At 38.0% G+C, this 27,531-nt stretch overlaps 2 protein-coding genes across 3 annotated transcripts in view; one reads left to right on the top strand and one right to left on the bottom strand.

The window, feature by feature from the left end:
- Positions 1 to 24,148, bottom strand: part of LOC139448084 (RNA-binding protein FXR1-like) — a 38,368-nt gene extending 14,220 nt beyond the window's left edge. For both annotated transcript variants that reach the window (XM_071229594.1, XM_071229596.1), the window contains exons 1-5: positions 24,091 to 24,148; positions 20,730 to 20,782; positions 18,361 to 18,457; positions 3,444 to 3,595; positions 1,117 to 1,182 (exon numbers count right to left, since the gene is read on the bottom strand). In XM_071229594.1, coding sequence (XP_071085695.1) covers positions 1,117 to 1,182; positions 3,444 to 3,595; positions 18,361 to 18,457; positions 20,730 to 20,782; positions 24,091 to 24,141 — 419 coding nt within the window. In that variant the 5' untranslated portion in view covers positions 24,142 to 24,148. The remainder of the gene's footprint in view (positions 1 to 1,116; positions 1,183 to 3,443; positions 3,596 to 18,360; positions 18,458 to 20,729; positions 20,783 to 24,090) is intronic.
- Positions 24,149 to 24,337: 189 nt separating this feature from the next.
- The window catches only part of LOC139447605 (WD repeat-containing protein 44-like), a 36,156-nt gene continuing 32,962 nt past the window's right edge, over positions 24,338 to 27,531 (top strand). The window contains exon 1 of the mRNA XM_071229012.1: positions 24,338 to 24,479. Within this exon, the coding sequence (XP_071085113.1) occupies positions 24,421 to 24,479 (59 nt within the window). The 5' untranslated portion in view covers positions 24,338 to 24,420. The remainder of the gene's footprint in view (positions 24,480 to 27,531) is intronic.

The raw sequence follows: 27,531 nt of genomic DNA, 5'->3' as shown, positions 1-27,531 counted from the left end.
AAGTTCTAAAACCCCTGTGTAATTACAGCAATCTATAGATTACATTAACAAAGAATTCCCATCTGTCAAAAACAGAGTATACTTGACATATGATAAATGTATTGACCAAAACATGAGATACTTTTCATCCATCTGCTGACTTCATGAATGTCATTCCAACAAAGGCTAGAATATAAGCAGTCATATTTTAGAAATATCCCTTCCTCTTCCTTAAGACTGATAATACCCAACGTTATTTTGTTGTTTAATGCCGAGCTCAACAATATTCCAGCTATATGACGGTGGTCTGTGAATAATCGAGTCTGGACCAGACAATCCAGTGATTGGCATCATGAGCATCCATCCACGCAATTGGGACACAATGACATGCATAAACCAAGTCAGCGAGCCTGACCACCGGATCTCCTTAGTCGCCTCTTACCGTTATTTTGTGCATCATACTGACATAATGAATGACAAATTAGGTAGAATGATTCTAAAATCATACTAATTAGACCACTGAAAATAAAGAAAATCACAACACCATATTCTTGACACTACTAGTCTACTACAAAGGTCTACTATCCCCTATTATTCTCACTGAAAGAGACTGACAGATGAGTGAGTATGTTGGCTTTAGCGTTTAACAGTATTCCAGTTATATCGCTGCATGTCAGCTTAAAGTAGGAAAAAGCCCGAAGTGATGCAGGTCTCAGACGTTTAGCATGGTGCTGACAAACATAGAAACATAATCGTAGTGAACCAGGATTTGAACCCACAATCGTAGGTTTCTGGCTTGCCCAAGGGACGCAAATCTGCACAGCGAATTGTGGCGCCTTGGACGACTTGGCCACCCGTGCCCACGAAAGCTGGATGAAACTTATTCCTGACTAGTGAGTGAGTGAGTGAGTACGGTTTTACGCCACTTTTAGCAATATTCCAGCAATATCACAGCAGGGGACACCAGAAATGGACCTCACACATTGTACCCATGTCAGGATTTCGAACCCGGGTCTTTGGTGTGACGAGCGAACGCTTTAACCACTAGGCTACCCGACCGCCACAATTCCTGACTATGTCAGCATGTTACACTGGAACTAGCTAAGGATCTGATGCTACCAATGTTGTCATACTTACGCTTCTTTCAAGTCAGGAGGCACTTCCAGTATATATTTGAAGAAACTACTGCTACTGATTGTGGGACTGAAAGAAAAGGTAATAATTAGTTATCTGATCATTCAGATAACCTAAAATTGCCAAATACTAACATATAGATTTTTAAACAAGAGTCAGAAAGATGACATATCCCCCCAGCAGCTGTCTGTAAAGTAACCACAAGTAAATGTGCAATTCTGTATGTAATGTCAAGAATTGAATGTTCTTTAAGAAGCATACATTGTTTACCAACAAAAGATCCACCATGGTCGCATCCATATGAAATGGAAAGTAAAACATGTGTGTTTCTGTGGTTTTTTTTTATGCAAACAAATGACAAATTACAAGAAACAATAACTAAACAAGCGTTTAGTCAACGAAGTCATCTATATCCCCCGCCCCTTTTAACACGTTATGGTCCAAAACCAGGTAACTGACCCAACATTTCTCTTAGCCCATGTCAAAATAGCTGCAATGGAAATTCTAAAATAAACATTTCTAAAATTCCTAAATAGCAAAAGGCACCAGTTCAGCATGAGTCTGATAGACATGCAAAGTTTTGTTTGAAAGTTTTGAATGGGTTTTGAGTTATGCTCCGGAAACGAACTCTACCCTATAGAACCTAAGTCCAACTGGTTGCCATGGAAACATAAAAAATAAAATTTTTAAAAATTCCTAAATAGCAAAAGGCACAACTTCAGTATGTGATTGATAGATATATTTCGACCAAATACACTGAATTTTTTTCGAGTTCTGCCCCGCAAAAGGAAATGATTACGGATGTACAGACGGATACACGGACAGACGGACTGGCTGATCGCTATATCCCCCAGCATTATATGCCAGGGGGATAATAATTGAGTAATATTGACAGCAGTGAAAATGCAATTGGCACTATTAGTCCTTTAGTCCTTGCCAAATTGCCCTATTGTTAAGGTATCATAAGGACTAGCAAGAAATTGGCCCTTTTCAAGGGTTTTGCTACAGGTTAACATCATAAGGGCTTTTGGACTAAAACTGTTAGTTTCTATCACTGCCATTTGGTGTGCTCAGAAACTATAGTGGACTTGAATCTGGGCCCGCCAGACAGCTCCAGGATACGGCTCTCTTCCATCTCCATTTAGGAACAGATACTAACACGTTAGGAGTCACTAAGCAAATAATTATGACTTAGTGGGTGTGAGTTGGGTTGAACATTTCAGTTACCTACTGAAACACAATGAAAACGCATAATCAACTTTTACTCGAAATCAGAAACGACATGTTTTTGTGCTCCAGGCCATCTACAAATCCTTTGAAAAAGATTTGAACCGTATGGCGACATGGTTGTGTTTGATTACCTCATGCCCCAAAAAATACCCAGAACATAACAAGAAAGAAGTGAGCAAGCTCACATACCCCCGTTATCCCTGCTGGTCAACAACAAATAGTAAATAGTTTGTTAATTAATGAAATATTACATATTTCAAACTGATTTTAAATTCAATGTTTTAAAAAATAAGATTGAGTTCCAGTGACAATTGACCCCCCCCAAAATCTCCCATGTTACCAGTGTTCACTACGAGGAAGTAGATCACCATGAACACCTTTGAATAAAATTTGATTAAGGAGATACATAAGAAGAATTATCAAAATGACCAAAAATTGTTGATATAAAAACACATAAAAAATGGAACAATATCATATAAGAAAATCAATAAATTAATAATTTCCATCTAGCCTTAACAGAAGTTGTAAAGAATTCATAAATTCAAACTAACTCAAAGCACAGAAACAATTTTGGAAAATATATTAGCTATACAAAACCAGTCATCAAAATTTCTAAATTCCATCATGTTTCCATGAAAACAGCAAAAGAGAAAACTTTCAGAATCTTAAAAAAGATATAAAAAAAATCATAGTGGTTAATGTAGCAAGTTTGGTGAAGCTAGGATACATAATATTTTAAACATGGATCGTACAAATACTCTACCAAAAATTTATGTTTCACCATGATTCCATGGAAACGGCAAAAATTAAAAAATTCAGAATCTTCAATCTAGCAAAAGGCACAAGTACTCATTGTGGTTAATGTGTGTAGAAAGTTTGGTGAAGCTAGGGTGCATGGTTAAAAAGTTATGGGCCGTACAAAAGCTCGGACGGAAGGACGGACGGAAGGACTTTATACTTCATAAACGGGGGTATAATTAAGGGGGGGTGTAGACATGAAAAAAAAAAAGAATCACAGTAATATGCCACACAACTACAAACCCAGACAAATGCATTTCCCATATTAACCACCCCTGGACACTATTGGCGTGAATACATACTTTGCATTGCCTGACCGTAGCTTGTCGAGAGCTATGATGTCTGTGTAGTTGTCCTGGCCCACATATTCCACCACAGCAAACTCCCCTTTCAACATCTTGATCCTGGACGGCCACCATGCATGCACCTCGTCATTCTGGGACTTGGTGAACACCTACAACACAAAACGGGATACAAGTTTATGTTTGTTTGTTTGTTTGATGTTTAACACCACACTCAGTAGTATTCCAGCCATATGATGGCGGTCTGTAAATAATCGAGTCTGCACATCATTAACATTGATCCATGCTATTGGGACACGATGGCATTAACCAAGTTAGCGAGTCTGACCACCCGATCCTGTTAGTCGATTCCTACCACAAGTATAATCGCCTTTTATGGCAAGCATGGGTTGCTGAATACCTCTTCTACCCCAGATCTTCACGGGTCAATAAGTTTATGGGTGAGTGAGCGAGTGACCCATGCAACAGTCCGCAATATTCCAGTAATATCATATCAGCCTGCAGTCAATCAAGTCAGGCCCGGGCAAACCAGTGATTGAAAACATGAGCAACACACCAAGCCATCGGTGCACAATGACATACAATCAGCGAATACACAGCGACTGACATTGTGATGCTATTCAACCTCCTCAGTACCAGCAACTGTGGGCTGGGGAGCCATTTTGACATAGATCCCGACAGTCAAGTTAATGGCATCAGCAGGGATACTAGTTAAAGCTTGAGCACCTAGGAGTCTGATGACAAATACAACATGTGTTTACTGGCCTTGTCTCCTTGTAAATGCTCTGAACTACAATCAATAGATAGCACAAATGTAATCCAATAAAGGGTTAAAGCCGTAACATGTGTTCAAGCAGAATGGCCTTGTTTTTTCAAGATTTAATATTTCATGTTTTGGAAATGAGCTGTTATTGACATTTGTTAACATCCAATATATTGTGTAAAGTGCATACTCAGAGACGTTACTTTGATCATTGCAATATCAAAAAAGATCCAAATTTAAATGAGGAGATTAAACTTAGTCCAAATCATTTCAGTCAAACTGTCTAAAATCCAGTCTCATTTTTCAGGCAATTGTCCATTGCCTTAGGGAATCAGTCATTATACATAATGACTGAAATTTTCAGTCAGCATTCATATAGCCTGATGATGACATTGACAGTACTTTATAATTATAATAAAAACAAGAAACTTGTATCCACCTTATTTTGGAATTTTGTAACACTTTTTAAGTCCATACTTTCAGGGAAATAAAGGCTGACAGTAGGAGGCATGGGCGTGGTGAAACACCATCTAAGCATTATACTTAGCTTATGCAATATTCAGGCATGTCACCTCCAATGACTATTTACTTAGTCGTAGGAATAAGTGCTTGACACATTCACACACCTCATATTACATTTATTTACCTATTCTACCCCAGATCTTCATGGGTGCAAAATTGTAATTAAATATATCCAAATTCATATTAATATATTTCTAACTAGTGTTATGGCTTTGTAGATGTAGCCTGTATGTCACTGACAACAGGTCAGTAGAGCGGAAGAGGTATAGTTCATGCTTAGTTTATATTATCACACTGAAGGCAATGTTAAAATACCTCCAAATTTACTTTTTAAAAATCCAAATTTTGAACAAAATATAAATTATTTTCCCAATTTGACTGCCATGGGCACTAAGCTTAGAAATCTGTATTGACAACCTCTCCAAATGTTCCTTGTTTCAAGTAAGTTTGGTTTCCAAGGCAACCATATGCCAAAACTTTTCTGCCATTGTTCACCATTGTATGCAGATAATTTGATGAAACATGAAGGTAGGCTCGTCTGTGGTTGGGTCTAAAATAGGGGTTTTCACCGACTTAAATACATGCAGAAATGGCTGAGTTGTGGGAAGAATTAATACAAATATTCACCATGGCTGCCGTGGTGGACACATTTAAATTCAAATTTGAATTCAGTAAGCAATTTTTAGAAACACTATAGATGGGAACATTCATGTAAAGTTTTAGCTCTGTGGGCCTTGTATTTAATACAATAACACCAGAGACTGTGATGTGAAAGTCAAAGGACCCAGCTGGATCAAAAATCAAAATATGACAAATAACATATTATATGTTATTCGGAATGCCACATGCTTGCTGCATATCAGACTTCATAGAGGTATATGAAGAAATAGCTTAATGGCCCAAAACAACATTCAATATGGCCGCTAGTGAGGTGAACTAAAAATTAGCTTGATAACTATTCCAGTGTAATGTTTGAATATTAATCTATACTTCGTATAAGAAGACTTTCGTTTAACCAACAAAACACAAGCTGTTGATTTGGTCATCTGTGACCAGAAATGTAAAAGCCAGGTCATATCTAGGCCTTTTCAAAACTTAAACCTTGATCATAGTGTTACTTTATTTCATTGTTAAGAAGGGCTCAATATGTACATCCGATCACACTGTCCAAATGTTCAATTCACTGTGAGATATCCATGAACATGGCCGGCCCTGCAGTACACACATGCTCTGTAAATCAAGGACCATTCCTGGTATTTGTTTAGCCCAGGAAACATCTGACCTGTTTCCATCCATCTTGCTTATCCTTCTGTATCGGTGTCTGACGGGAGGCAACAGCATGTGTGCAGATCACAGGCTGGCTGCAGAGAGGTGGGATGGTGCAAACCATCATATATCATCATATGTCATCGGAAAAAATTGAATTGAATATCAACGTGCTCCAACTCCAAGCTGATGGACACAAAAGTGTTTGTAGTTGATGGATTTCATGGTGGGTCCTTGAGGTGTTTATCTAAGGACCCACAATACATGGAACCTTTGGTAATGTGAAGTGTAATGGCAAGGTGCTCTTAATCAACTTTCATTCCTAATGTCATCACTGCACATTATAGGAGCTAACTCGGGTCAAGTTCAATACTCACTCCTGGTCTGTCACAAAGTAACCTGTGCTTCAGCACATTGTAAATTGAGAGAAATTGAGAGAAACTTTCAAAATCAACACAAAAACTAGGGCTGCTCATTTTCATCAGTTTCGGCACATTGATGTTCAGGCCGGAATGACACAAAGTAACACTACAATATGCACAAATGTGATACAATGTGATACCTATCACAATCACTATTTTTGGTAATATATGTAAATCAAAAAGGGTAACACGAGCTTATTTTTCTCTCCAGGGTCACATTTTGCTGTCAAATGTTAACGACATTTCGAAACAACACCATTTTACCCATGAAGATCTGGGGTAGAATAGGTCTTCAGCAAACCATGCTTGCTAAAAAAAGGGGAATAAGAGGACCGGGTGTCAGGCCCGCTGACTTGGTTGATGCATGTCATTGTATCCCATTTGCATAGATCTATGCTCATGATGTCAATCACTGGATTGTCTGGTCCAGACTGGATTATTTACAGATGGCCGCCATACAGCTGCAATATTGCAGAGTGCGGCGTTAAACAACAAACAACAATGAATGACTGAATTTATATCCAACAGCTAAAGTGTTGAAGACTAGCAGTCACTTCCATTTGAAGTGCAGAAAGAAAATACTAACTAGTATTAGTATGTGTTTGTGTAGGCTTGCCATTGTACACATTCGTCCCAAATAGCCTTAGCATGTTAGTGTCCACCTGCCTTTGGTTACATGACATATGTTTTGTTTCAACTTGCCTTGGTACCTGTTTGTGTCCAGTAGCATAAGTATGTTTGTGTTCAGTAGCATAAGTATGTTTGTGTCAAGTAGAATAAGTATGTTTGTGTCAAGTAGCATATGTATGTTTGTATCAAGTAGCATATGTATGTTTGTGTCAAGTAGCATAAGTATGTTTGTGTCAAGTAGCATAAGTATGTTTGTGTCAAGCAGAATAAGTATGCTTGTGTCAAGTAGAATAAGTATGTTTGTGTCAAGTAGCTTAAGTATGCTTGTGTCAAGTAGAATAAGTATGTTTGTGTCAAGTAGAATAAGTATGTTTGTGTCAAGTAGCATATGTACGTTTGTATCAAGTAGCATATGTATGTTTGTGTAAAGTAGCATAAGTATGTTTGTGTCAAGTAGAATAAGTATGTTTGTGTCAAGTAGCATAAGTATGTTTGTGTCAAGTAGCATATGTATGTTTGAATCAAGTAGCATAAGTATGTTTGTGTCAAGTAGAATAAGTATGTTTGTGTCAAGTAGCATAAGTATGTTTGTGTCAAGTAGCATAAGTATGTTTGTGTTAAGTAGCATAAGTATGTTTGTGTCAAGTAGCATAAGTTTTTTTGTGTCAAGTAGCATATGTATGTTTGTGTCAAGTAGCATAAGTATGCTTGTGTCAAGTAGCTTAAGTATGTTTGTGTCAAGTAGCATAAGTATGCTTGTGTCAAGTAGCTTAAGTATGTTTGTGTCAAGTAGCATAAGTATGTTTGTGTCAAGTAGCATATGTATGTTTGTATCAAGTAGCATATGTATGTTTGTGTAAAGTAGCATAAGTATGTTTGTGTAAAGTAGCATAAGTATGTTTGTGTCAAGTAGCTTAAGTATGTTTGTGTCAGGTAGCATATGTATGTTTGTGTCAAGTAGCATAAGTATGCTTGTGTCAAGTAGCATAAGTATGTTTGTGTCAAGTAGCATAAGTATGTTTGTGTCAAGTAGCATAAGTATGTTTGTGTCAAGTAGCATAAGTATGTTTGTGTCAAGTAGCATAAGTTTTTTTGTGTCAAGTAGCATATGTATGTTTGTGTCAGCCAGCCTAAGTGCATGTTAACTTTGTTGTCAAATTCTTGTCAACTCACAACGTTGCCAATGAAGCTCTTGCATTAATCTTTACAGATGGGAAGTGCATGGAACACCAGTATTGCTGGAATGTGGGAGTCTGGAAGTCTGGAAGACAGCACTTGTACATCACAGCGACTATTCTTGCTTTAAGAGGCGACTAATGGGATTGGGTGGTCAGGCCCGTTGACTTGGTTGATGCATGTCATTGTATCCCAACTGCGTGGATCGATGCTTATGATGTCAATCACTGGATTGTCTGGTCCAGACTCAATTATTTACAGACCGCTGTCAAACAGCTGGAATATTGTTGAGTGTGGCGTTAAACAAAAAACAAAAAACAACATCACAAGTTCAAAAATTAACCCGAGTGAACACCGTCCTTCTTTCGTCACTTCAAGTACAGTACATGTCTTCAAAGTAACATTTGGTTTGTCTTGTATTCTCAATGAAAATTTGTCCATACAATAACACTAAAATCTCCAGAAAATGATGCCGAGAGATATATTGGACCCGTACATACAGATTTGTTGGCACAGACTGACAGGTGTTGAAATCCTATGTCCATGGGGGCTTGTCTAACGAACAAACAGGGAAATTACCTGTGTGTAACGCTGGGACTGGCCATCTAAGTTAGCACCAATCATACTTGAGCCCAGCCAGTACAGAAGTTATTTATACAGTTGTTTTTAAAACACTGTCAGTAACAGTTACCTCTATTTAGAGTTGGTGAAATAACAATCAGCAGCAGTCTGTCACACCTGAACTTATTAAAACTGAATATACCAAGGTAAGGAAACTTGTATAATTTCTCCATGTATAAGAGCGAGTGAGTATGGTTTGACCCCTTTATTAGCAAATATTCCACCTTTATGGAAGGGGTACCAGAAACGGGCTTCACACATATTACCCATATGTGGAGGCTAGAACTGGGTCTTCAGCAGATAAGGGGATGAGCTGATGAGCAAACACTTTAACAATGTTAACCACTTTAACCACCAGCCAGCCATGTAAAAGAACAAACAATAAATCAACAATAATGACTCCTTCAAGGATGTCTTAGTGTATGTTCTTGACTAAGTCTGCATTCATTCATTCATTCATTCATTCATTCATTCATTCATTCATTCATTCATTCATTCATTCATTCATTCATTCATTCATTCATTCATTCATTTTCTTTTCTCAGTTGCTCAGCAACAAATGAAATGTTAATGACAGTGTCTCGATACTCAACGGATGATCAAGGGCACAGCTGAAGATGATACCCACCTGAAGTTTTTGTCATCACCATCTCGCAATGGGGAGGGGAGGTGAGGTGAAATGGAGCTGAACGTCGCGGAGGCATTCTGCTCGCAATGGGGAGGGAACAGATATTCAACAAAAGACAAGCTGAAGAAAGCTGAGTGGATGCATCCGTACTGAATGTGTTGAGCTTCCATGAGCTTAGTGAGAGTTCCAGATTTTAAGAGAAAATAACCGTGAAAGAGAAGTCAGCCGAAACTCAGTACGTGAAAATAGTTATCAAAAAGGGTCAAATACGACCTTCCAATACACAAAGTTGTTCACTTGTTCGGGGCTAAGGAGTCTGTATAGAACGATGACTTTTCTACACACACCGTTGTGTACATACATTTTTCAGATTGGATCATAATTCAGGAAGTTTTAGGGCTACTGGGCTTCTGATTTCATTAGTTCCTTACAATTTTCATGTCATGTGCCAGCAGGCTATACTAATTACAACACCTGTAACAGTGACACTATCCATACACATTGAATAAACATCGTCTTTTGTATTGTTGAACGCATTCAATGTAAATGAATATGTTCTTATGAACAGATCAGGAAGCTGTATAACAATGTGCACCTGTTCACCCAAGAATGAATAGGTACCTGGTAGGATGAGATGGTAATTTGACTGTTAATCATCATAATCCTTTATCATCATCATTATCATCATCTTCCTTAATTATCAACATCATCCTTTATCATCATCATTATCATCATCATCCTTCATTTTCATCATCATTATTTATCATCATCACCATCATCATCATATATCATCATCATTTATCATCATCACCATCATTTATCATCATCATTTATCATCATCACCATCATTTATCATCAACATCATTTATCATCATCACCATCATTTATCATCACCATCATTTATCATCATCACCATCATTTATCATCACCATCATTTATCATCATCACCATCATTTATCATCACCATCATTTATCATCATCACCATCATTTATCACCATCATTTATCATCATCATTTATCATCACCACCATCATTTATCATCATTTATCATCATCACCATCATTTATCATCATCACCATCATTTATCATCATCATTTATCATCATCACCATCATTTATCATCACCATTTATCATCATCACCATCATCTATCATCATCATTGATCATCATCATCATGTATCATCATGTATCTCCATCACCATCATTTATCATCATCATCATTTATCATCATCATCATTTATCATCACCATCATTTATCATCACCATCATTTATCATCATCCTTTATCATCATCATCTTTTTTTTTCTTTCTTTTTTTTCTACCAGCATATATTCATTAGGACTCCATGTAAGGAAGGCAATGAACATTAATGAGACTATGGAGCACAACATTGATTCGGAGGTGGCAGGTCGGAGTAATGCTGTAATGCATTGCAGTATCACCAGCTGTTCATCGTTATACATCACGTACAGACATACACACTTGACTAGAACACACCAGTTACCACCATCTCTGGATAATATCAAGGCCTGTTGCATCACATACCTGCCTGCTATACAGGAGTGGCTAGTCACGGGAAAAGAAATCTCTTTCACAAACAACATCAATCTTGGCAACAGTCCGAACTTGATTGGAGTTGCTTATGAAGACAGTTCTTTTAATCATCCATTTTCTTGAACAGAAGAAATTGTTCCTTGTTTTACTGATAAATCTTCATGTAATGACACATTCTATCCCACCACCCATCCCTCTGGTCAAGGCCTTGCTTGGGATGAACTAGCCTTGCTCCAAGGATCTACTGAATGTTAAGTGCTTGGACGTATAGTAATTCTATCCTCGTAATCGGCAGGTCTAGGGAGGCAGAGAGTACTGGGGATGTCAGTCTTTTATGGGGTCAGCTTGTTATTATTTATATCAGCCCTCTTGGTTAATGTTTGTCCTTAGGAGCTGCATGAAAAATAAATCAGGCGCCAAAATGGTTTTCTAGGAGCCAGCACAACAGTTTAAAATTAATATTTCAGGCACACATAAGTGGTAAAAATGACAACTGCTACTGTTAAGGCTTTTATAAGTTGGGATTTGTTCAATCATATTTTTGGAAGGGTTGGTATCTGGTCCACTTTACTGGCTAAGAGTCACTAGTTTTCATAGTAGCAGTTAAGCACACATTGTGTGAGAACAAGTAGCTGAGGATGCTGGTGTACATACACATGGGTCAGGCCCACTGCCTAGACTGTGGTCACCTGCTTCTCTCTTATCTTGACAAAAAATAAATTTAAAAGCAAACATCTTTTGGATTGTCTGGACAAATATCTCTGAAATGCATGTGTTTCACACTTAGATAATGTATAGCCAGACTTTCCTTTTACAAATGTTAACTATCAACTACCAAGTCTGTCTTGTCGGCATATGCAGGTTGTGCATAACATAACGTCCAAATCACAGTATCAGTCTAAGCAGGGTTAGAAACTAACAGTTTTTGTCCACTAGTTCTTATAATGATAACATATAGCAAAACCCTTAAAATGGACCAACTTATACTAGTCCTTAGGATACCTTTACTATTGGGCAGTTTGGTAAGAACTACAGGACTAGCGCCAATTTCTAATGCTCCTAAGGGTCTTGGAATGGTATTTTAGCCTCTGATACTTCGTTAGCCATTCCTTTTTCAATTTTCTTTCCACAAGGACTGATTTGATTTAATTTCGATTTTGGCCACCATGGACGGTTTCTCTGCGTCTTCATTTGAGTACAATGGCTTGGAATCGCGTCTAACATTCTGTTGTTAGTGTCAAAGCTGTCATTGTTTTCACTTACAACATTGGGTGGTTTGTTCTTGCTGTGCAAAAATGGAGAAGTACTTTGGCCTTAAGTTGTCAAGTGAAGTGGAATGGTATACGGCTATAAGCATGTCAGAAGTTCGTAAACTCGATGCACTGCACACAGTATAATACTGAACATAATTGAAACCTTGTACTGCTGCCTGGAGCCATCAAAATGTACATTGACACAGATGATAAGTGCAGTTATACAAGTATCATTGCAAATGGGGAACCAGCGATTGAGACAACGGCCGAGCCAATTTAAATCAGGATGAAATATAGAAAATATCACAAGACGGCATGTCAATGTCAAACAGCAAAGTCAGTACTGCAAACACCATCACTAAACATGCTAAATAATACGGTAAAGCAATAGGACATTCGATGCAGAATGTATGGAGCTAATTACACAAATGCCTTTTATTGGATGCCAGAGATGTGCTAGGGAATATACACATTGTTTTCTCAAGGTCTTGCAAATAACTTCCAGCTACACATCAGTTAATCCTACAGTAAAGATGACAATAATTAGGGAGCCAAATGGGCAACCAAAATTAAAATAAGGGCGCCAGTGTCACTAAAAAGACAGCTGTTATATACTCAAGGAATTATGACTTAAACAAATAATCATTTCCTTAAGAGACTTGTGTAAGTCTAGTGATGTACCTGTAAGCACACATTTCCCTATCAACATGACATCAAAGTAACTTCCCTAGTGCAATAGTTCTGAAACAAGGAGTATTTTAATAATGCTAATCCACAAACACATAATGAAAAGAAATCATGAAAAAAGCCAAGAGATTCATACCTAACATGAGTGTAAGCATTCCATTTTGAGAAACGCAGAACCACATGAAGCACCTTGTTTATATCATTAGGTTTGATACTGAGTTGTTCAGTTCCCATGGTTGGCATTGACAAATGATTTGCAGTGTACCCTGTATACACACAGAGGATAGACCACTATGATCCGTTGCCATGCCTGTGGGTAAAGACATAACCCACACAATTTTTTAATCTTATGTCTCATGGATTTAGTCCAGCCTTACAAGGTCAGCAAATATAAAATAAAATAAAAAAATTAAAATTAAAATTAAAATTAAAATTAATTTAAAAAAAAAATTTTAAATTGAAATAAAATTTATTTATTTATTTATTTATTTATTTATTTAAATGTCATTCTGCTGTGAAGTTCCAGGTGGCCTCTTGAATCACAGATAGTGATGTATACATGGAAGATCTATAACATTTTGTATTGTATAAGAAGGTTTATATTAGCAGCAGTACACACAATTAAAATAAATATCTTAATGTTTAATTTATTTCTTAGACCAGCTGCTTTACAGTAGGGTTAAGCCCCCTGAAACAAAAAACAAAAATGTGTGGCCTAATAACCACATAATCCAGAGCCAGGGAACACTGCTGATTAAGATCTGTGTTTGAAATGAAGCCCACCCCCTACACAGACAGACTGCGGAGTTCCAAGCTCTGCCCTGCCCAGTGGTAATCCAGTGGTGCTGCTCGCAGGCATCGGTGTGTATTAATAGCTCTCTGCAATGCATGATCATGCTGAAGAGCCACTGTTTTCCCCTTGCATTCCTGCAGAGTTTCCGGTTTCATTATGACACACGTGGTTATCATCACCTTCACGTTACTGAGGAGCAATAAGGGGAACAGTTCTCATACAACAATATTAGTTCATCATTAGTCACCTGATTAACCCTAAGCAGACCTGTCAAATAGTGAGAGAAAAAGGAGAACTAGGATTAGGCAGATCTTGTCTATGAAATGATAATATTTTACAGAAAACAGTTGTAAACTTATCTCAATAAAATATACCAAAAATACTCCAGAGACTCTTCATTCCTGAAACTGTAGTAATTAAGACTTGCCAACTACTGGTAGATCATAGACTTACATGGGCTGCAATGGTGTATTTGTTTCAGGGTCTGTATGGCAGACAAAACAAAGATCATCTATCGAAGTAAAATCATAATGACATCTGCATTTACAGACTGACATTTAGTCTCTGATATAAAGATATTGTAAGACTCGTTTTGTTAAGTTATCTTATAATTTATGATAGTAGAAGTAGGGTTGGCGTATTGGCACATAAATTGAATTGCACTATATTGCTGTATTGCAATACATCTTGCAATATGTACTGGGGCCTAAATGATGCATATTTGTACTGTTCAAATAGTACTTCTTGATTCAATAATCCAAACTTCAGATTTTGAGATGGGTAGTATGGATGAACGAGACTACCTGTTACATCATGAAAATGGCATTTTAATGTAAACAGCGTGTGCTGTTCACATGGTTTAGATAGGAACCCGATCCATCAAAATGCCTCAAGATAGTATGTATAATTTATATAATTACATGTATATACTACTTCTTCTGTGACTGTATAGGAAAATATCAATACGCAGATTTGTATTGCTATACATGTATTACTGATGGCCGTATTGCAATATACCGGTATACCAATTATGTTCCACACCCCAAGGCTACATGTTTTTAAGCTAATGTACCATGGATGTATTCCAGCTTTGCAACACAAGGTCGGTCGAAATAAATATGAAAATAAATATTCAAAATGTAACTCCAGAATCCCAGCCTAGTTCGGCAAGGGTGGAAACTTAATTCCCTTCCCTCGGGTAGATGGCATGTAACAGGCTGTGAACATTTTGGAAACCCACAATGACAAGTGGGTGGGTGGGTGTTTGAATGAGTGAGTGTGTGAGTGAGTGAGTGAGTGAGTGAGTGTTTAATGCTTCTTTGAAGGGTATTCCAGTTATATCACAGCATGTCAGCTTAATGTGGGAGGAAAGCCTGAAGTGACGCAGGTCTTAGATGTTAAACACTTTGGAGAAACCCACTAGCACAGGTTATGGTGCTGACAAACCTAGAACATAATCAGGGTGAACTGGGATTCAAACCCATGATAACAGGTTTCTGGCATGCCCAAATGACTCTACACAGTCAAATGCAGCCAAGTGAAGCAAAATCCAATAAATGATGCCTTGTCAAATTTGTTGACATGGTGTCAAGCTTAATTGATAAAATCAAGCGATGATGCCATATAAGCTAAGAGCTTTCATGAAATTCTCTTGAAGATTGATCATTAAAAGGTTTATAGGTGTTCGGGCAACTAGGCCCATTTACACCTTGCCCATAATAAAGGTTTGCTAAGTTCCTAGATATTTATAAACTAGTAAAACTGCCACACGCTTTAATATAAGCGAGAATGACGTTCTGAACGTCATGACGAACAATATTCATAGAACATAAAATACCCTTTAGAGAATGACAGACGATTAACTAGGGGAGATAACTGTGCTAAGGATGTAACACAAATACCAGTGTGAGGTCAACTTGACCTGTGGCAACAAGCAGGCCCTTCTCCAGTTAATTTGTATACTGAAGGGGTGGTGGGGTAGCCCAGTGGTAATAGCGTGTGTATCATACCGAAAACACGGGTTCAATTCCCGACATGGGTGCAATGTGTGAAACACATATTGCTGGATTATTGCCTAAAGCAGCAGAAAGCTCTATTCAATCACTCTGTGACTAAAGCCATCAGTCCAAAGCCTGAGTATTGTAAAATTGTGTTTTTTGGTTTTGTACGATCAACTTATACAACTGGCATACAATAACACTAGAATGTTGTGAAACTTGATGCTAAGATACAATGTCTTCATTGCACAAATATATGGTTCTATGCACATCTTGAGAAACATCCATCGTTTAGATAACTTTGTTGGCATGTACTCCAAATTCCCTTAGCTCTTGTTTCTGGCTTTTGATACAAAAAATGCTTCAATAAACAGTTAAATGTATGATTCTGTAAAATTGCTGCCAGCAAATAGTGAATATTGGATCTGCTGATAAACCAAAAACACTTGAAAAGAAAAAAACATGTGAGCAGCAATAGAAATTGGCACTAGTTCTGTAGTCCTTGCCAAACTGCCCAGTAGTTAAGGTATCATAAGGACCAGTAGAAATATGCCATTTTTAGGGTTTTGCTATATCATATATATGTGATCATTGTAAGGACTAGTGGACTAAGCATGTTAGTCTTTGTGGGTAGCATAACTTGTAAACATCAATTATACATTGTCTGTCTCTATTTCCAAACTGATAAATGAAAGACAATTAGCTAAAATTAATGAATGATGATGATGAAGAGTGAGTGAGTGAGTAGGGTTTTATGCTGCTAACAGTATTACACCTATATCACGGAGTGTCAGCTTAATGTGGGAAGAAAGCCCAAAGTGATGCAGGTCTCAGACGTTTACCACTTCGATAAAACCCACAAGCACTGGTATGGTGCTGACAAACCTAGAAACACAATCAGGGCGAACCGGGATTCGAACCCACAATCATAGGTTTCTGGCGTGCCCAAGGGATGCAACTCTGCACAGCGAATCACAGTGCTTTAGAAGACTGGGCCACCCGTGCCCCCTAATGATGAAGAGGATACATGTGTATTGTCTTTGTTCTTATGACAGGGTACAAGAGAGCTGATTTTACTCAACATGTTGCGGTGCCTTAGATGACTGGGCCACCCGTGCCCCCTGATGATGAAGAAGGTACATGTGTATTGTCTTTGTTCTTATGACAGGATACAAGAGAGCTGATTTTACTCAACATGTTGCGGTGCCTTAGATGACTGGGCCACCCGTGCCCCCTGATGATGAAGAGGGTACATGTGTATTGTCTTTGTTCTTATGACTGGGTACAAGGGTGCCGTGGTAACACAACATGTCGTGGAAATGCATCCATGAAGTATGCGCATGAACTTCACACAGCTTGACATCAATCACATGTCAGGAGTCATTTCCTAATACCAGTAATAGAACTACAGACTGATTCACATCACTATGCTTAATTGTCAATGTTTCGGAGGAATTCTCCATATTCAATGTCACCTAACTGACAATAGGACAATCACAACTGGTTATTTAATTCCCTTTTAATACTACTATGTATTGAGATTATCATTACATTTTGCAACAGGCTATAAGGTAATCTAGCCTGAGTGAAACTTTGAAATATTACCTTAAAAAAAATCTCTAAATATAATTTTAAAGTATGAAATGTCAATCAGGTATGAGCAAAAACAAACCTTTTCATATTTGGACTCCCAACTCAGTGAGAGAGCAATTCATTTTTGTTTACGTTGCATACAGTTTCTTCCAAATAAAAGTAAATACAGCCTTTTCAGTTGGTTTAACAGCATAGAGCTTGACAAAAAGAATTGTTCACTATTTTGAGAGTGAGTGTGAGAGTTTGATTTTATGCCGCTTTTAGCAATATTCCAGCAATATCACAGCAGGGGACACCATAAATGGGCTTCATACATTGTACCCATGTCAGGAATCAAACCTGGGTCTTCGGCGTGACGAGCAGATGCTTTAACCACTAGGCTACCTGACCACCCCTTTTGCTCATTAAACCTTATAATGACAACATATAGCAAAATCCTTAAAAATGGCAAATTTCTACTAGTCTTTATAATACCATAGCTTAACTATTGGGCATGTGCCAATTTCTAACACTGGTATGGAAAATCATTAAGGCAGAAAAAAGACAGTTGACAGTCATCCATCACAACTTTCAAAGCCTTTGACCGTCAATGAGAAGTTCAACTTGAGGACATGAATCTCTTTACTTATTTTCACACATGCCTTCCTTGCCTTCAATGGACCAAGGAAATCAGACAGATGTCCAGGGGAGATTTATGGAGTTATCCATAGAAGATGAAGTAACATCTAAGATAAAGTACATAAACTTGCTGAAAATGTCATGCAAATATGTCAACAAACATGTTTACCAGATATATGAACTAAGTGATGATGTCATATAATCTTGGTTGATGCATGTCATCGTATCCCAGTTGCATAGACCAATGCTCATGATGTCAATCGCTGGAATGTCTGACCCAGACTTGATTATTTCCAGACCACTATCAATCACATGGCTGAAGTGCGTTGTTAAACAACGAGCCAGCCAATGTACCTGGTTGTTACCGCTGTGTCACGTAACATTATAGATCTTACCTCTACTCTGTCCCCATCCCTGAAGTCTTTCTTCACGCCACCATCTCGAGGGGGAAGACGTACTTGTGTGAACTTGACAGTACGTTCAGGTGTCCAGCTGAAAAAGAGAAGAAGTGTGTTGAATCCCACAACAAAAAAACAAACTAACATTTTTCACAAATATGACTGGTCAGTGGTAATACATAGATTTCTTGAGGAACTAAATTTCCACACAATAGTTACCTTTACTCAACACTAACTTTCAAGCCTGCGCCTCAGATGATTTCCAAGTAGACAGTCCTAATGCCCTACAAAGTTGTTAATTGTTTCACAAAACACATGTTAAAATCCAAAGTTCAGCCTTCTCAGTTTGCCAATTTCAGAGATGCATATCAAGAGAATTTAAGAGCATTATAGTATGTTTTAAGAAGAAATGGCTGAACAGTGGGAATAAATAGGTTTTTCAATGTAGCTGCCATGGTGGCCATTTTGAAAATCGGATTCGAAAATTTGGAACAAATTTAGGTATTATCAATGGTTAGAACAGGCATGTGAAGTTACAGGTTCACTGGTCAAGGTTTGTGAGGAGATGCTTAATGTGCAAGAAACTGCATCATCCATACATCTTATCCTTATAAAAGGCACTTGGATAGAGTTTTGGATCCTGGTCCGAAGTGTGTAATACAGGTCACGATGCGTGGAGCCCCACTACTACCTACACATATACCATGTATCATTACAGTAGGAACAAAAATGGCCACGTAATGACCATATGAAGTTTCAGCTCTCAGTATGGTCTAAGTGCATAGGTGAAATCAAGGTCATAATCTAAATTATCGCAAGAAACAGAATATATGATGAACCCTACTACTTCCTACATATTTACCAAATTTCATTACAATTTGAACAAAAATGTCAGAGTAATGGCTAGGGCTGCAATGATACTAGGAAGGTCACGATATGATATGTATCTCTATATTCTGGTCATGATACGATACGTATCTCAAAACGCAACAATAAAAAACCCAGTACTTACAGTACTATTAAGGCTTTATGCTATTAGGAATTGACCTTTAATGATTTTGGAACAGTCAAAATTATTTATTAATAACAAGATTACATATTAAGCTTTAAAAGTGGAACTTTCTCTAACTTTCCGTCAAAAGATGTCAAATCTCAAACCAGCAGAAAATAATCTTTACTGCTCTCATAGGCATTGTTTACATGCAGAGATTAAGACTACTGTGTGTATTGTCTCGTAAAATAAACCGAAAACTAGCAATCAGCTGTATACACATGTTCAGTTAAAAAGTACCCCGTGATACAACTTCAAAGAATTTGGCTGCAATGGTAGGAAGAAATTGTATCTGACATAATTGTTTTATCAGGAATAATATATTCCAATATCGTGTTACTTTATTTGCAGCTTTATATATTTAAAATCATAAGAAACATAAGCGTAGCACTTTAGTACAGGTGATTGCAATTGCAGGATATTTTTACATACGAAACAATTTGAACAGTTACCGCAGGGACTTCCCGCACTAAATGTATTTCGATTGTGAAAACGTTATGTTGACACATAATAGTCAAATTGCTACAAATATGTTTTTTGACGAGTTAAAGTATGGCATTTATAATATATATATATATATATATATATATATATATATATATATATATATATATATATATATATATATATATATATATCCATTCTCTGGTAACTGAAGTTCGTTTCAAGGCATACTCTGACCATGGTTGCTGTATATAACGGTGAGTTGTGTGATCTACTGATCACTTCACATATGATTTTGTTGAAATTAATGTAAAACCTAGTCAACGAAATTTAAATAGAATAACAAAATATATTACAAACATAAGTCCAAATATACAATATACACATTTTTATAACCAGATAGAAGAATAATGGGATTGAATTGCGTACTTCAGTTTGGATTTATTGACTGGTATTTCCCGTGTTACCTGCTCGTGGTGATCAGCTGATAATGTTTTTTGTGATGGGGAAAAACACTGTCAGTGAAAACCTTGAGCTTATTAAAAATGTAAGTAAGTTTTGGGAGCCATGCATTAGCACCATATTGAAGGGTGCAATACGAAGGGAACACTGTACTACAATGTAAGCTCCGTATCATTGCGTAGTGATAAATAGACCCATGTGTATTGTGTATCGTATCGTGGGTCAAGTATCGGTGTATCGGAATATCGGTGTATCGTTTCACCCTTAGTAATGGAACTAAACAGCTATTTCATTTTCAGCTTCAGTGGTCCAGTGATTACTGAGAAGATTATGCTTAACTTTGACCTAAGTCAGGTGAGCTAAAAACGTAAATGAAAAAATAAACAATAATACAAATCAGCCAACTTACTTGTTTTCAAACTCCACTGTAACTTCATCCTCATGAATATTTTTCACTGTTGCCTGTCACGAGAAAAAGAGATAAGAGTGAGTGAGTACATTTGTTTTTTAACACAATGTAAACTAGGTAGCATCATGGCATGTCAGCTTAATTTGAGAGGAAAGCTCTAAGTGACATAGGCAGGGTACGACTTAAGGAACCTGATTTAAACTTGCACAAAGTGCATGTTGACATGAAAACCTAGTTGCACCAGACAAAACCAGCTTGTACCATAGTCCCATAAATTCATCAAACTTGAAAAACAGATGCATAAACTGGTCAAAATACATACTATCTGAGATCTGTGATGATTGTCATGACTTTACTTAAATTAAGTATTGCTGTAAAAGAAAGGGCTAGCTAGGGATATAGATTGTAGATATTGATGATCGCTAAATATATATTGATCAATTATTGAGAAATATCGGAGAAGTTACTTTAAGCAAATATGCACGAAAGTCCTGAGAGAAATCAACATATTTCACGCCACTGGTGAGCAGTTACACGTTTATGTATAGATTACTTTGTGGACATTGAGATATAATAAAAACAGCTGCTTTCCGTCATCGACAATTTACATCATTGACAATAACACGTCTGTTTCGATAAATCTAAACTTAATTTCATTACAATAACTCTTGTAAGTTATTATCATTTACAACTATTTCATATCGATAATCAGCAACCCATGCTTGCCGTAAAATGTGACTAACGGGATCGGGTAGTCAGGCTCACTGACTTGGTTGATGCATGACATTGATCCCAATTGCGTAAATCAATGCTCATGATATTAATCACTGGATTGTCTGGTCCAGACTCGATTATTTACAGACCGCTGTCATATAGCTGGAATATTGCTGAGTGTGGCAGTAAACAACAAACCAACCAACCATCCAAACCATATCATTAATCATTATTTTTTCTTCTCATCAATGATAATTCCGATTATCAATCTTTTTAGCTAGCCCCAGCAAAACATAATAGGAACATGCGCACATAATCTTGAAGTACCCACAGTTTGATGATGGCATCCCAAAAAAGCATGACAAATTACACGTAACACAGGGATTAGAGATGTGTTATGGTAGATAAAGCTAAGAGGTATTGTGTGTGTTCAAAATCGATGTTGAATGGAAAAGTAAGTGAAAGTCAGACACAAGTTTAAATTTCTTTTTACAAGCACTTGGTGCAAGTAGACATATATATTAAGTTGCATTTCTCAATAATAGGTTGCATTGGTGCATGTTTTACATAGCTATATCGAGCCATACATAGGTCACCCACATTTGGTTTATAAAATCAGTGTGAATCTGTAGAACCAAGAGCAGACTCTAGTACAGGTTGAAGGCATTCCCAACCTTGAAAAAACACAACTGCCAAATCAAGGATCACAATCAGGTTTTTTAAGACTAGTCCAGAGGACTCCGGGAAACTATTTCACTAGAGTTTGTGGCTAGTCCTGCTGGAACAAGACAAAAATGTTTACTATGTTTACATTTTCTGTCATTTTATTCAGTTTCATTTTGTAGCAAACTTGAAACATTGAGAACAGTTCAGACTCATAACCCTCAAATGCTACTAGTCCATGTCATTTATACATACTCGAGAGTTGGACGTCTGGAGCCGTTTTCAGTTCGCACAATATCAGACCCTTTTCTCACCACTTGGTATCTTGTAGATTACGGAATGGGACGAGTGTGCCAAAAGGCATCTGGATCATTCGTAAGTGTCCGTAGGCTAAAGTCACGAGACACCATGCCTACCCGTAACCTTCGTAAGTGTCTGGCACCTATTCCACCCTTTTCGGGCAGTTCCGCAACGTCGTAAGCATGATTTGGTAAATTTGCACTGACTTTCACATCGGTTAGCTGTCAAGCTAACAATCTGAAGGTCGCGAGTTTGTGTCCGATGTATTCTCACAAAAACAGGTTGCTTGTCCATGTTGTCTTTGAGACATGTGACCTACCGCAGAGATCGTCCTTACGAGAACTTGTGGTACTGTATTCTAAAGATGCTGCTTTTTCACAAACCTGATGTCTTGTTTGTTACACGATTTTGATTGGACTATGTATTGACTTGTTCGTCCAGCCAAAATGTAACTCCAGAATTCCAGCTTAGGGAAGATGACTTAATGTTGGATTATCCATGACTAGTGTTAGTATGGCTGTTTCATTCATAGATATATTTCATCATGTGTTTTTAAAAAAAAGAAATCATTAAAGTTTTTTTCTTTTTTACTTTTCAAACTCCTAACATGCCACTTAAACATGTTAAAGAAGCCACCATACTTACAATAGAAATCTATTGTTGAAATTAGTGCAATAACAATCAGGACCAAGGTAATAGTGCCATCATAGTATAACAAAATACTTCCCTTGAAATTCATGGTGTATCACTATCAGAATTACACCAACCTGCTTTTGATACAAAGATGTCCATGTTTCCCCACCATTAAATGGAGAGAATGCCATATTCTCATAATCTAACTTAGCTTGGGGAATGAAAGTATCAATACTTTTAATTCATTCAAGTCGCTGTCATACTTCCTACATAAATTTTAATTAAAGAATCTTTGGAGCAACGTGCACAGTAATATATTAAGACACCTAATTGCGTAAATTATATCTGACAATACAAAGTCAGTGTTTGAAGTAATATAAAAACATATTTGCACAGGGTAAAGTCTAATTAATGGAATTGGAATATTGTTGTAGTTTAAGGTGTCTTCAACAAAGTAAGAAAATTGTAATTTGTAACACTCTGTTGAGACAACTTCACAAGAAAACAGAGGTGACATAAGATCAACAGCACACACTGGTACAGTACGTTCTTTATACAATTAGACACATCCTTTTCATCAATAATTTTTACACATCACATTCAAATTGAAGGATATATGGTTGAATAACGAAACTTAAACATTGGCTAAGCGAAAGTCACACTTGATAGCATTTTAGACTCATCTACAACATTGTTTTTGACGTGACGATGAGTTGTTATGAAAATTTGGGAGTTGGAACAGAAACTGAGCCCCTGTGATGTCAAGTTAAAATAATGAAACAGTTCTAAAGAGGTTGATGGAATACCACAGAATTATGATATATGATACTTTAATATTCTAAAATTCACGATCAGAGCATGCTCTTGTCGGTATTCGAAGAATTTCTTTTCTTGGAAGTTAAGAAAGCATGCCGGTTCAAACACCCATCGTTAAAAAAACATGAACTCTCAAAAAGTATCCATAATTTCGATAAACCACCATCCGGAAAAAGTGAATATGCTTTCCAAATTGATTTCACAAAAAGAAGAGTTGGAACAGTTTAGGATATACCTTGTAATAGGCTCCACTTGGCCCGCAGACCTCTACCGCAAGGTCCTCCATTTTGGATGGGTGCGGACTTCTGGGAAATTCTTACTTTCGTCTTTGTAATAATGTGAGATCAATGCATGAATATTGTTCCAAATGAAATCAGTGTTATTTAATTACATATAAAAATATATATTATAATTATAACTGAAAAAGAGGCGTTTTTATTTTTCTCGAGAAAACTCGTTTTCATGGAATGTCAAAATGGCCGTCCACGGAGGATGAAGATGTGTTTGTTTATTATTTTGATGAGCTAATGTGGTACATACGGAGTACCAAAATTATTGGAACATAATGTCTTCCGACAGTGAACCAGATGAGTTTTTTGATGCCCCCGATGCTACGCCATACCAGTAAGAATTGTCCACATATCTACCTTATATTAATCAGATGGCCTATTTATGGGTGGTCATCAGTAATCAACACTGACAACAGCATCATCGTCTGCAAGTTTAGGGATTGCGAGGGGTACCCTTTCCCTGAATACTGATCCTGAGTCATTAAACATGTCATTCGCTTGTCAGACCACTGTTGACTTGTAGCTACCATGCAAAGAGGCCAGGGCTCAAGACATCTAATTGTGGAAAAATAGTTCAGTTGTAAATGCGTTAAATGGTCAACTGGGAAATACAGTATTTTATTGAATGTGTCAATGGCAGGGTCTTCAAGATTTTACGATTAAAGAATTCAGGAAAACTTTACTTTCCCGTGTTGCCCCTTTTCAGACTTCAATTAGCGACATGCGGAGAATCGAACTTGTGTTGCCAGCCTAATGTGCGGTAAAACAGGGTTTACAGGGCAAGCTAAATGAGACATCGTACTGCAGTATTAACATGACCACCCCACTCAGACACAGTATAGTCTGACTCTGTATTATACATGTCACTATCATATAGCTGGAATACTGCTGTGCAACATGTCACTATCATATAGCTGGAATACTGCTGAGTGCAACATGTCACTATCATATAGCTGGAATACTGCTATGCAACATGTCACTATCATAGCTGGAATACTGATGAGTGCAACATGTCACTATCATATAGCTGGAATACTGCTGTGCAACATGTCACTATCATAGCTGGAATACTGATGAGTGCAACATGTCACTATCATATAGCTGGAATACTGCTGAGTGCAACATGTCACTATCATATAGCTGGAATACTGCTGTGCAACATGTCACTATCATAGCTGGAATACTGATGAGTGCAACATGTCACTATCATATAGCTGGAATACTGCTGTGCAACATGTCACTATCATACAGCTGGAATACTGCTGTGCAACATGTCACTATCATATAGCTGGAATACTGCTGTGCAACATGTCACTATCATATAGCTGGAATACTGATGAGTGCAACATGTCACTATCATATAGCTGGAATACTGCTGTGCAACATGTCACTATCATATAGCTGGAATACTGCTGTGCAACATGTCACTATCATATAGCTGGAATGCTGATGAGTGCAACATGTCACTATCATATAGCTGGAATACTGCTGTGCAACATGTCACTATCATATAGCTGGAATACTGATGAGTGCAACATGTCACTATCATATAGCTGGAATACTGATGAGTGCAACATGTCACTATCATATAGCTGGAATACTGCTGAGTGTATCATGTCACTATCATATAGCTGGAATACTGCTGAGTGCAACATGTCACTATCATACAGCTGGAATACTGCTTTAAATGAACAATCTTAAATGAAGGGGTGGTTATTAAATGTATTAGTCAGTGCGTCCTCAGCCACCACAGGGTGTCACGGGTGGCCCAGTCGTCTAAGGCGACGCAATTCGCTGTGCAGAGTTGCACGCCAGAAACCTATGATTGTGGGTTCGGATCCCGGTTCGCCCCAATTATGTTTCTAGGTTTGTCAGCAACATACCCGTTCTCGTGGGTTTCACCGAAGTGGTAAACGTCTGAGACCTGCATCACTTCGGGCTTTCCTCCCACATTAAGCTGACACGCCTGTATAACTGGAATAAAGTTAAAAGCTGCGTTAAACCCAACTCACTCACTCACTCAGCCACCACACCTTCGTGTTCTGCAATGCCTACGGGGCGGTCGTGTAGCCTTGTGGTTGAAGTGTAGGCTCATCATGCAGAAGACCCGGGTTCAATTGCTGACATGCGTACAATGTGTGAAGCCCATTTCTAGTGTCCCCCGCCCTGATATTGCTAAAAACCATACCCACTCACTCACTGACTGACATGCCTACAGGTGGCCCTGTGCTAGTCCTGCTATTACGGGAGGTAACTTATATTAGTTCCTGTTCTATTTCAAGTGTATAGCGATCTCACAACTGACAGTTCAAGTATTGTGTGTACCTAAGTATTGATGATATTGCAGGTATAAGTGAATCTTTACAGCCCTATTACCTACTCATGAACTGGGTGGTCCAGTCGTCCAAGGCGCCACGATTTGCTGTGCAGTGTTGCATCCCTTGGACACTCCAGAAACCTATGATTGTGGGTTCTAATCCCGGTTTCTAGGTTTGTCAGCACATCGGACATGCATCACTTCGGGCTTTCCTCCCACATTAAGCTGACACGCCGTTATATAACTGGAATACTGTTAAAAGCAGCGTTAAACCAAACTCACTCTCTACTCATGAACTTTGTTTGAACATCACGGCAAAAGCTGCATGAGTGCAGATGCAGCGTTAAGCAATAAGCACTAACTCACTCATCGTCTTGACATGGAAGCAACGTAAAGAGCAGATACTACATGGCTTGATGTCAAGAGAGAGACCTAGCCGTGTGTGATACAAACAGTCCACGTTGGTTGGAGTTCTCTCGCTGGTACCCTCTCGCTAGAACCTTAGACACGTGAAGATCCGGGGTAGAATAGGTCTTCAGCAACCCATGCTTGCCGTAAAAGGCGACTATGCTTGTCGTAAAAGGCTACTAACGAGATCGGGTGGTCAGACTCGCTAACTTGGTTGATCTATGTCATCGATCCCAACAAACCAACCAACCAACGCTAGAACCTTGGTGTCACTAGGTGACACTTGTTTCATTGGTTAAAAGTAATGACTACATACATAGTGGCCACATGTATTCATGGGTAATGGAGGTGTCTGGGAGGTATTGTCTGTAAGCATGGCATGTCCGGGTTGATCCAGAACTGGTTTCATGTCATTTAAACCCGTGAAGATCCGGGGTAGAATTGGTCAGCAACACATGCTTGCCGTAAAAGGTGACTATGCTTGTCATAAGAGGAGACTAATGGTATCGGGTGGTCAGGCTCGCTGGCTTGGTTGAAGCATGTCATTGATCCCAATTGCGTAGATCGATGCTCATGATATCAATCACTGGATTGTCTGGTCCAGACTGGATTATTCACAGACGCCATCATATAGCTGGAATATTGCTGAGTGCGGCGTAAA

The sequence above is a fragment of the Haliotis cracherodii genome, unplaced genomic scaffold (assembly GCF_022045235.1).
Source record: "Haliotis cracherodii isolate W230 unplaced genomic scaffold, xgHalCrac1.p SCAF_7, whole genome shotgun sequence".
NCBI lineage: Eukaryota > Metazoa > Mollusca > Gastropoda > Lepetellida > Haliotidae > Haliotis > Haliotis cracherodii.
The sequence above is the reverse complement of the archived record's forward strand: the minus strand, read 5'-3'. Positions and strand labels throughout refer to the sequence as shown.